Raw genomic sequence first — 11,537 nt, 5'->3', positions numbered from 1 at the left:
AGAACCAGGAAGGTCACTCTCACCTTCTCTCCTGAAGCAGGTCATAAAACCTAGGAAAGATTTTCTGACCTTCCGCTGATGCAGATTATAAGACCCTCATTTAAGAGGTGCCCTCTCTATACACACAGGAAAAGAACATCCTTAAGTCTGAATGTGAAGGGTCACAGAGAAAAATCTGAGCAAATAGGCCTTGCTAAGTTCTTCCCAGTTTATTATTATTAGATCATACTGTTTTATCTAATTATGCTTCTCCATTACTATCCTCTTCCATATCGTAACTAGCATAAAACATACATAGGTATGTTTTATGAAGGCTCCTGTGTCAAGTAAAACTTACTAAATTGGTATGTTGAAATTTCTCTTGATAGTTGGTCTTCTGTTAGAGAGATCTCAGCCATTAATCTAGTGATAGGCGAGGAAAAGATACATTTTCTCCCTTACACCTCAGATCCACTGAACCAAATGAAATTGTTCATGCCTCTGAATCCCAGAGCCCTTTGCCTGTGATACTATTTTTCCCTATGTTTATATTATCTAAAGCAGGACAGTGCATCAGAATCTCCTACAGAGGCTTCAAAAATATAGACATGCCCTATTTAGTAGTAAAATGACATAATGTCTGGAATTTGCTTTCATACACTCCAGCAAGGGCAACAGGTACATACAGGCTCATTATACTATTCTACTCTTATGCACGTTTGAAATTTTCTATTAAAAAAACATTTGTTTTTTTAAATACTCCAGGCAAAAGAAACGTTGGGAGGATAGGTGAAATAAAACCAGCTAAATGTTGATGCCATTTAAACTGGGTGATGCACAGAAGGGGTTTACTTCACTATTCTGTTTACTCTTTTATATCTTTGAAATCTTCCATAATAAAACGTTAAAAATATACATTAATATACACATACCCAAGTCCCAATTCTGGAGATTGAGGGGTGAGAACTACTGAGTTATCGTATTTTTTTTAAAAAGCTCCACATGTGATTCTGACTTACACCCCATTTGAGAAACACAGCTTTTCATTCGTTTAACAAATATTCACTGAGTATCCACCAAGCCCTGTCCTAAGCAATAAAGATTTTACATTTAAGGAATTTATAGACTAATGCAAGGCAAAAGCATTTCAACCAAAGTACAAGGCATCATAACTGCCACAATAGGGGTTCATTGGAGATTCTATGGGTGGAGACACTGGCCGCTCCAAATGTTCATGGTAAGTGAGTACTGCATTTTCTTCATCTTTTCATCCCTATGATTCTTGGCATCATGTTCTTTACCCAGAAGCTCAAATGTGCTTCATGTTCATCTATATGACAGATATCGACTATCATAAAGAACTGGGTTTGTTTTTTTTTTTTTAACCATAAATTCTATCTCCAAGGACTTATATTTCTCTCATTTATTCATTTTAAAGAGAAGAGAAGAGGAATATCCATATTAACAAAAGTTTCACAGGGAAAGGTGTCACAAACATAGTAGTAAACCTGCTCATAAATATGAACCAAAATGAATACAAATGCAAGTAGCTGTTATCTTGGCCCTATTACAACCAACAGCAATTCAAAAACTGAGTGATCACTTGGAGACAGAGGAAGGAAGACTAGGCACACTGCTCACTTACACATCCCCCACTCCACCCCTCAGGGTTTTAAGTGGAACAAAGAAGTTATCCTAAAGCTCTACGATCTATGATCTGCTTAACAGAAACACAAGTACGGTAAAATTATATTTAATTTGTTCCAAGCATCTTAGATATTTACCTTAAGGATTAATTTTAGAGCATTAAAAACATCTTCAGAAGTTCAAATTTACAGTGCCCAGCTGGTTTCACCTGAAGGTGAAACTCAAAGTCAATTTTTATTTAAATAAGCCATGCTTATATCAGACCTTTCCTTAAACAATTCAACATACTTAAAAACAGACTGCCTATAGAACCCCAAGGCTGCTTTTAAGGAGTAATCTCTATCAGAACTAATCAATATGCTAAGTAATCTACAGAATTTAAAGGCTAGAAAGCATGATTTCCTCAGATTCTAAAACAAATCTGGTTTGATGAATTCCTATTATGTGTTAAGAAATTGAATTAGACTATGTTAAAAGCATTTAAGATTCCAAAAATTATCAACATAGTTCAAAAACACCATTTTAGAAAAAGTTTACAATAAAATAGTCTTAAACATAGCCAATTTAGTTAAAGAGGTCCTTTAAAAACATTCATTAGGAATTTTGGATTTAGATTTTTTTTTTTTTTTTTTTTTTTACCTGATCAAGGTGAGGTTGTGTTCCTGGCACATGCTGAAGTTTTTTCTGCAAACTAAAAACTACTGATTAGAAATTCAGAGATGAATACACTTCTGATTTAACTTTATACGTTATTTAGTGACACAAGGATAATGAAGTGACTTTCCATAACTGACTATTTTACTATTCTGTAATTCCAATTTTACACGTTGTTCACAAATTCCAATAGAGAAAAGCTGGAAGATTAAGTTTTTTAAAAATTTTTTTTAAAAAAACACACATTCATATATATACATATGCACACAATAAAGAAAAAATTAATCTTTTAGCAACACTATTTTGTGTGGTTAAATATGTCAGTAGATTTCTTTACCATTCCAACAGGTTTAATACAAGCTTAAATATATATATATATAACCATTCTAGTATTGCTCAGAGTTCCTTAATTTTCTCCTGCTTCCTAATGTGCAAATAATGCTGGCACCTAAAGAAAGTTAAAGGATAAATTTTCCTTTATCAATGTTTTCCCCTGAACTTATTTAAAAAACAAATAGTATCCATAAATTTTCTATATAGTCAGTTACCAATTGAGAGAAAAAGAAAGTCAGAATGTTAAAAATGCATTGTTCTGATATGAAAAGCACAAGAAGATCAATATGGCATAACAAATTACAACCATAACAACTGTAGCATACATTTCAAGATGGGGACAGGACAGGAGGGAGAAAGGACTTAAAACCTTGCAGATGTTTTGCCTTGAAGAACAGTGAGGGGTAAATTAGTAACAGCAAGTTTAGGAAAGAGAAAGAACTTGTAGGAACTATTGGAGGGAATGAGTCTCTTTGGGGGGTCCTAGTAGGGAGAATGTCAAATTAAATCCTTCCCAGCTGGTTGCTCAGGAAAAGATTCTCCTGTTTAGCAGCTAAGCACACACAAAAAAGTCATGCAACGGCCTTCTGTATAGTGGTGAGATCACATTAAATAGCTACTTCAAGTGTCACTAAAGCATTATAACTGCTCTTAAGTGTAGAATGAGATTACTTTAGAAAAACATTTTGAAAAATCATATGCTTTTCCCATATGTTCAGTATTTAATGTTGTTGGACAATGACTGCCTAAAACTTCATATGCAGCAAAAAAAAAAAAAAAAATCTAACAACGAACATCTTAAGTTTAGTTCCCAGTAAGTCTCAGAATTTCATGCCCTAAATGTTGTATTTTTTCCCTGTCATAAACATTTTTAAAAGACTAATCTAGTGGATAAGCATAAGCTACCACAACCTGAAATTCACGAATCTGAAATCAACTTACACATTAACTTGTAATCTTATAACAATTTGCGTCTCTGCACACATAAAATGTAAATTCTGTACACATAAAATGTAAAAAAATCTCAAACAGTTTAGCGTTTTGTATATTTAACCCATTATGTTCTATAAGAAACAATAATTTAGGTATTGTCAGTAAGATGGAATTAGCAATATTTCTATTTCTCCCAAGTAAAAATATGGAATGATATAAAGAACTGGATGCCTTAATGAAAGTACCTGTATTACAGCAAATTACAGCAAAAGATAGAAGTAGAAAGGAAAAACAAAAATTGATATACTGAATATCAAGGTGGGAAAATATTTCATACTCTAATTCTTATTAGTGAAATAAAGCACTAAAATATACAATATGTAAAGGGAAAAAATAAGATTTCAACTAAAAAATATTTCAGTGTTTAACATATTAAATGACAACCAACTTGCAAGCTCTTGGACCGAACAGAGATAAATTAGTTTAAGAAAGGCAAATTGTGCTGGGTTCAGTGGCTCAGGCTTATAATCCCAGCACTTTGAGAGGCCAAGTAGGAGGATCACTTGAGGCCAGGAGTTCAAGATGAGCCTGAGCAACATAGCGAGAGCCTGTCTCTACAAAAAAGTAAAAATAAAAAAAGTAGCCAGGCATGGTGGTGCAAGCCTGTAGTCCCAGCTACTCAGGAGGCTGATGGGAGGATCACTTGAGTCCAGGAGTTCAGGACTGCAGACAGCCATGACAGCCACTGCACTCCAGCCCAGGTGTCAAGAGTGAGACTCTGTCTCAATAAAATAAAATAATTAAATAAATATAAAAAAAAGAAAAGGCCAAGTGTGATGGCTCATGCCTATAATCCCGTTACTTTGGGAGGCTGATGTGGGCAGATCACTTGAGCCCAGGAGTTTAAGATCAGCTTCAGCAACATGGCAAAACCCCATTCTCTACCAAAGTAAAAAATTAGCCAGGCGTGGCAGTGCGTGCCTATAGTCCCAGCTACTCAGGAGTCTGAGGTGGGAAGATGGTTTAAGCCCAGGAGGCAGAGGGTACAGTGTGCCGACGTCGCACCACTGCACTCTAACCTGGGCAACAGACCCAGACTCTGTCTCCAAGGAAAAAAAAAAAAAAAGAAAGGCAAATTTCATGCAGTATTGTTTCATTTTTTCCCCCTCATAAACATATTTAAATGTATCACAGGATCTGTAACTATCAAAACTGCCCACAGCATCAAATTAGTAGTTCTAATCCAGATGTGGAGGATGAAAGGGATCATGGCTAACTAGTGAAAGAGCACTGATAGCCAAATGAAGGGCTAGAGCCTTGAAGTAAAAAGAAGAAAAGGATCATCAAGAGAGAAGTTAGGATGGACTAGACTTCTGGTTATTTCAGAAATGGGTAGCAAAACACAAAGGCTTTTAATTTTAAGCTCCCAGAATTAGATGACAACCTCAGCAATCCATCTCCTTAGTAAAGCCAGAACTAAGATGGGAAAAAAGGACTATTTTTAAATGAACAAGCCAAATTTATGCTTAGGGCTGTATTAGTTTAATGGAAGAACAGTCATTTCAAAATTAGTAAAACAAAAGTTTCGTATGAAAAAACATAGCATAATTCTGAATGATTTTCATACAATCATTATCAAGCATAAGTGATACTGGACACCTGAAGCTGACATGAGGGAAAAAGGCTCAGGGAGATTTCACAACTTTGTACAGCAGTGGCTTGAAAGGATATAACTATATTTACCATAACACAACAAGTGGTCATTTTTACCTTACATAATTTATAAGAATTTTTAGAAAAATAGAAATAACTCACATGTAATTCAGCTACACCAAACTTTTCTGCCTTCCTACTAACAGGAACTAGAAAAGCAAAATGCTGATTTTTTCCAGGTACCCCGAAAATACCTTTATAATTTTAGCCATAATTTGTTTAGTCTAAAAAGGTACTGCTCCAATACCAGAGCTACAGGTGAAAAACATCTCTCTCAACTGAAGACAACTTCTTGAATAACACTGTCACTGACAAGTTTACTCTCTGAGCTTCAGTTTCCAAACTGAGAAGGAGGAATAACTGCCCTGCCTATCCCCAGACTTCTGGTTGCTGAAATAATCTCAATCAATTTCTTTTTTCTTTCTTTCTTTTTTTTTCTACAAACTACATGCAAATTTAATTTTTCCAGTTTATAAAGTAAAAGGGGTCCAATAAAACACTATCGTGTCCTACCTCACAGGTTACTGTAGGTATTGTTTTCAAAATGTGAACAATACTACAGACTGAAGGTGAAAAAAAAAAAAAAAAAAACTAGTTGAAAATAGAATTAGCTTTTAAGGGCATGGCTAAGGCAAAATTAGAAGTATATATATAAGGCTGGGTGTGATGGCCCACACATGTAATCCCAGCACTTTGGGAGGCTGAGGCAGGAGGACCACTTGAGCCCAGGAGTTTGAGACCAGCCTAGGCAATATAGCAAGATCCCATGCTTACAGAAAATTAAAAAGAAAAACAGTCAAGCATGGTGACACATGCCTGTGGTCCCAGCTACTCGGGAGGCTGAGACGGGAGGATTGCTTGAGCCCAGGAGGTCGAGGCTGCAGTAAGCTATGTTTGTGCCACTGCACTCCAGCCTGGGTGACAGAGAACCCCATCTCAAAAAAATAAACAAATAAAAAAGAAAAGAAATACATATAGGAATGAGAATTAGAAGTCTCAAGTATAGAGCCACCCACCATGCCTACCCTAAAGCAAACCTGCCCCACCAATTCAAAATGCCCAGAGAGATGTCCATGTTCATGATCTTATATGGACATATATGAGACTTATGAGATATTCATTGCAGCTTTATTTGCAATAGTCAAGCTGTAAGAACAAGTTAAATGTCCACTAACAGAAAAAGGGATAAAGTAAATGTGGTATATGTAGAAAATGGAATATTATTCAGCCTTAAAAAGGAAACCTTGCCATATGCAAAAACATGGATGAACCTTGATGACTATGCTACGTGAAATAAACCAGTCACAGAAAGACAAATAATGCATGATTCCACTTGTGTCAGGTAATTAAAATAGTCAACCCCACAGAAAGAGTGTAGAATTGTGGATGCCAGGGGCCACAAAGATAGGGAAATGGGAAGCTGCTATTCAAGGGGTATACAGCTTCAGTTATAAAGAGCGAAACGTTCCAGAGATCTGCTGCACATCCTCATGCCTATAGTTAGCAATACTGTATTGTACACTTAAAAAATTATTAAGAGGGTAGATCTCATGTTAGATGTTCAGACTATAATAAAAAAAGAAAAAGATACTGATGCACAAGAATAACTAATCTTTCTTCCCTCCCTTACCAAAAAGATTCCCCACAGAAGGCAGAAAACTAATCCATTATTAAAGTGAAGAGAGTTATTTGTGTCAGAACCCTAAGCTAAACTTTTCTATGTATTTCATGCATTTTCTCATAGAAAGAGTGTTATACATAGTGTTTAGTGTAGAAGTGTTAACGATTAGCCTCTAAAGTTAACTATCATTTACACTATAATTTCTACAGGGAAATGCAATATGATTTCCAAACAACCAATCAGTAAAACTTCCAAGAACACATCTCATTAAGAATGGTCTTGTACGCCAAAGGAATGGCAGGAAGCTTAAATCAAGGATGCAATCATTCCTGTGCAAATCATTCCCGTTAACTATGGGAAAAAAAGGTACATAACAGTAAAAGTAAGCAAATTATACAAAACATACCTTATTCCAGAGAGACTATCAAAGGCATGAAGATCTAATACATTAGAGAGATCAACTCTAAAAGGAAGAAAACTAACATGAGCAGTTGGAAATTCTGTGAAAATACATCCAATTAATCAAGAAAAAAAATCTTTGACTCTTAAAAAATTTTATACATAAAATTCATAGAAGTGAGCAAATGGTATAAGATTTGAATCACAGTTGAATCAAGATTGAAAATTATTTGGTTATTACTTCAATGAATTAGCTTTTTTTTTTTAACTTTCAATTATCTTTTCAATCCTGAAATTTATGAGCTTTCCAAATACATTTTTATAGCTAAAAAAAAATCAGCTAAAGAACAGAAACTTTTCCAAGCAGTTTATTACTCAAAAGATGAAACAAAAGAAATGACAAATAGAATTAACAAATAGGTACATTCCAAATACCTCTGCAATTTTTGTATTTCTTTTATTCCCCCTCCCCTGATATAACATGTAATATAAAAACGAGAAGTCAAATAACCAATGTACAAAATATTAAGTTACTCTAGGACCCTGATCTTCACATGATTTGATTTCATTCATTCAGAATGGGGCTGCATGTAGAAAGAAAATTCCCGCCATCCGAATAGACATTATTTCTCTTAGAATTATTTAATGATAATTAAACTTATTTAATTGAATCCAATGATTCAAATCAGGTGAGAATAACATCACAATTAACATTAGGTTCGGTTTAAATACAAAAAAGCAAATTTATAAAGACTGGTGATTGAGTTATAATTTTAACATAAGCTCAGAAAACAGCAGAGGACAGGCCGGGCACGGTGGCTCATGCCTGTAATCCCAGCACCGCGGGAGGCTGAGACAGGTGGATCACAACGTCAAGAGCTCAAGACCATCCTGGCCATGGCCAACGTGGTGAAACCGTGTCTCTACCAAAAACACGAAAATTAGCTGGGTGTGGTGGCATGTGCCTATAGTCCCAGCTACTCGGGAGGCTGAGGCAGGAGAATCACTTGAACCCCGGAGGTGGAGGTTGTAGTGAGCCAAGATTGCACCACTGCACTCCAGCCTGGCACAGAAAAAAAAAAAAAAATACAGCAGAGGATAGTGATTTCTCCATAATCAAAGTTAAGGTGAAGAAATGTTTAAAGAAAATGACAAATGTATAATTTCAAATTTAGATTCCAGAAGCTTACCAAACATTTGTTAAATTTTCTTACAAGGAAAAAAAAAATCATTGGTCAGATTCAAGATTTTTTTTTTTTAATGCACAAACATATAAGAAAAAACATCTCCTTTATCTTAGGACTGACCAACTGTGCCTGCTTTGTTTATTCTCAACAGTCTATCACATACTCATACTCGTGGCAACAATACCGTGTTAGATTATGAATGCTTGTCTTGGCAAAAGGCAGACAAATTCCCATCTTATTACTCCAAAGTTCTATGTTAATAGACTATAACAACAACTCAAATTCTGGGCATTTCAGATGTACAGAATTAGAAAAATGATCAAGCAAAGAAGCAAATGTTCTATGAAGAAATTTTTGAATATCAGTTTACACTAAGAGGCCAAAGTCTTAATATTAAACATATTTCCTTTTCACTCCCCACCCCTCCCCCCACTACTGAGCATATTTATATTGACAGGTCACAAATGAGGGGCACAGTGGCTCATGCCTGTAATCCCAGCACTTTGGGAGGCCAAGGTGGGCAGATCACTTTGAGGCCAGGAGTTTGACACCAGCCTGGCCAATGTGGCGAAATCCCGTCTCTACTAAAAATAGAAAAATTAGCTGGGTGTGGTGGCGCACACCTGTAATCCCAGCTACAGGGAGGGTGAAGCAGGAGAATTGCTTGAACCCAGGAGGCAGAGGTTTCAGTGAGCCGAGATCGCACTACCACACTCCATCTTGGGGGACAGAGTGAGATTCTGTCTCACACCAGAATGAGATTCTGTCTCAAAAAGATAAAAAAATAAAAATAAACCAAACTAATGGAGTTTCCCTCCAAGTTTGTCATCTTCATCTTAAGAAACAGCTTAAAGTTTAATAAAGTTTACACATGCCAATTTTGTGAATATCAAATTCAACAATTTGGAAACACAAGCTTCTAAATAAATTGTTTCACTGTGACAGTGTCCTTGAGAATACATGTCATCCAGAGGTAATTCTGCTTTATACTCAGATTCTTTCCATACTTCCAAAAAAAGGATCAATATTAGATCTGTACAACAAATTACACTCTTTTACAGAAAATAATAAAATATCCAAGTCTCTCACCAAATTTTCAATAAAGAAGAAAAGTGTAAGCTTCCAGATGAAAGTTTCTATAGCTTTCCCCAAATTTAGTACCACCATGAAAAAGAAATTCTTCACTCATTCAAGGCATATGACTAGAAAACTAATTTCCATGGCATCAAATTAATTTCCTCCTTTGGAGATAAAACCATCAGATCTTTTCCAAAGCACTAAAATAGCCACACACACACACACACAAAAAAACAAAAAACAAAAAACCATTACCAGCATTTTAAAACTGAGTAAGAGAACGAAGTAAACAAAAAAGGGAAAGAAAAAGCTTCAAAAGTTCATTTTTCCCCTAATTTCTTGAACTCTCTATTCCAGAAGTACCTAATGTTTTTCCTAAAGGAGATGCTTTTAATTTTCCCTATGTCTAAAAGCTGCTTAAGTAGCTTAAGACCAAGGACAGGAGAGTGAAAACAAAGAGTGTTTTGGCTCTCCAAGGTGGGGCTGGAATTGCAGCTACTACTTAGGGATATTTTCCAGTGATCATCTCTTCAAACTCCAGTGAGTCTCACAAACAGGGTGCACCAGCCAATCCAAGTATCCAGTATCTACAATGCAAATTGTAGATACTATCCAAACTGACAGTAGATAGCTCAGTAAATAGCTGAGCAAACTGCAATGATAGCTCAGTCTTGAACTCTAGAAATAAATTTCCAAATGCCTTCCCCAGTGGCACTTCGAACTCAAAAATGTTTACAAAACTAATCACATTTTCCAAACCTACTTCCACCACTACCCGACCTATTGCTCCTCTTTCCTGTATTTCCTATACCTCAGAGATTAGCCCCACATTGAATCTACCTCCCTAGAGTCATATTGCTTTTAAAACCCTTCACTAACTCCTTGCTTCCTACAGAAGAAAATCCAAACTATGTAGCATGGCATTCGAGGCCCTTTGTGGTAAGTTCTCTATCTCTTCAGTCATACCACTTTTTCTGTGCTACATAATACCAAGTTCTCTAGCCATTCTAAAATATTCAAAGGTCCCTGGAATACAAAATCTTCCTTATACCTGGAAAGTTGTCCCTACCCTAGTCCATCTGTAAAAGCCTTACTCATTACTTAAGACTTAGGTCAATGACTGCCTTCTCGGTCAATATTTTCCTGACTCTTTTTCAAGAAAAGTTGAGTAACCATTCCCTCTATTTTCCTATTATTATAGAACTCTGTGCTTTTAAAATTCTTGTATTTATATTAATATCTAATATGTTGCCTTTTTGTTTGTTTGCTTCTCTGTTTCCCCCCAATGACTGATCTCCTTAAAAGCAGTTTTTGCCTTATCCGTTGCTTAAATAGTCCTTAAAAAGCTATGAAATGCATAGCAGGCAGTTTGTCAAATTAATTTAACTTATTATTGACCAACTGTGTTTTGGTTTTCCTCTGTTCAGTCCACTTACATTTCTAAAAATTAGGAAAAAGTCTAGAGAAGATTAAAATGACACATCTTCTCATCTTTTACTCCTACATCTGAAATCTGTGTGGTTCACTAGTACTTCCATTTGCTAGTAAATCAACTTAAGTCTTACCAATAAGACGATGCTACACACTATTTCTTTTTCTTACTCTTAACTACTCAAGGTGAGCCTTTTTCTACACATGCTTATAGCAGTTTATTGTCAGTACTTGTCAGCTACACAATGGTAAAATTTTTTAAAAAACAATAAAACAAAACTTCTGTAAGAGTGACTTTGACTATTTTGTTAACCAAATCTCCAGTTTTTTTTTTTGTTTGTTTGTTTGTTTGAGACAGAGTCTCGCTCTGTCGCCCAGGCTGGAGTGCAGTGGTGCGATCTCAGCTCACTGCAAGCTCCGCCTCCCAGGTTCATGCCATTCTCCTGCCTCAGCCTCCCGAGTAGCTGGGACTACAGGCACCTGCCACCAGGCCCGGCTAATTTTTTTGTATTTTTAGTAGAGACGGGGTTTCACCATGTTAGCCAGGATGGTCTCAAACTCCT

General features: G+C 35.9%; 1 protein-coding gene across 5 annotated transcripts in view; it reads right to left on the bottom strand.

The window, feature by feature from the left end:
* Positions 1-11,537, bottom strand: part of LOC105532058 (COBW domain-containing protein 3) — a 66,441-nt gene that overhangs the window by 12,286 nt on the left and 42,618 nt on the right. For 3 of the 5 annotated variants that reach the window (XM_011970135.1, XM_011970132.1, XM_011970134.1), the window contains 2 exons: positions 7,287-7,343; positions 2,266-2,317 (listed from right to left, as the gene is read on the bottom strand). In XM_011970135.1, coding sequence (XP_011825525.1) covers positions 2,266-2,317; positions 7,287-7,343 — 109 coding nt within the window. The remainder of the gene's footprint in view (positions 1-2,265; positions 2,318-7,286; positions 7,344-11,537) is intronic. The other 2 variants (XM_011970133.1, XM_011970136.1) reach the window with 1 other exon arrangement.

The sequence above is a fragment of the Mandrillus leucophaeus genome, unplaced genomic scaffold (assembly GCF_000951045.1).
Source record: "Mandrillus leucophaeus isolate KB7577 unplaced genomic scaffold, Mleu.le_1.0 Scaffold93, whole genome shotgun sequence".
NCBI lineage: Eukaryota > Metazoa > Chordata > Mammalia > Primates > Cercopithecidae > Mandrillus > Mandrillus leucophaeus.
The sequence above is the reverse complement of the archived record's forward strand: the minus strand, read 5'-3'. Positions and strand labels throughout refer to the sequence as shown.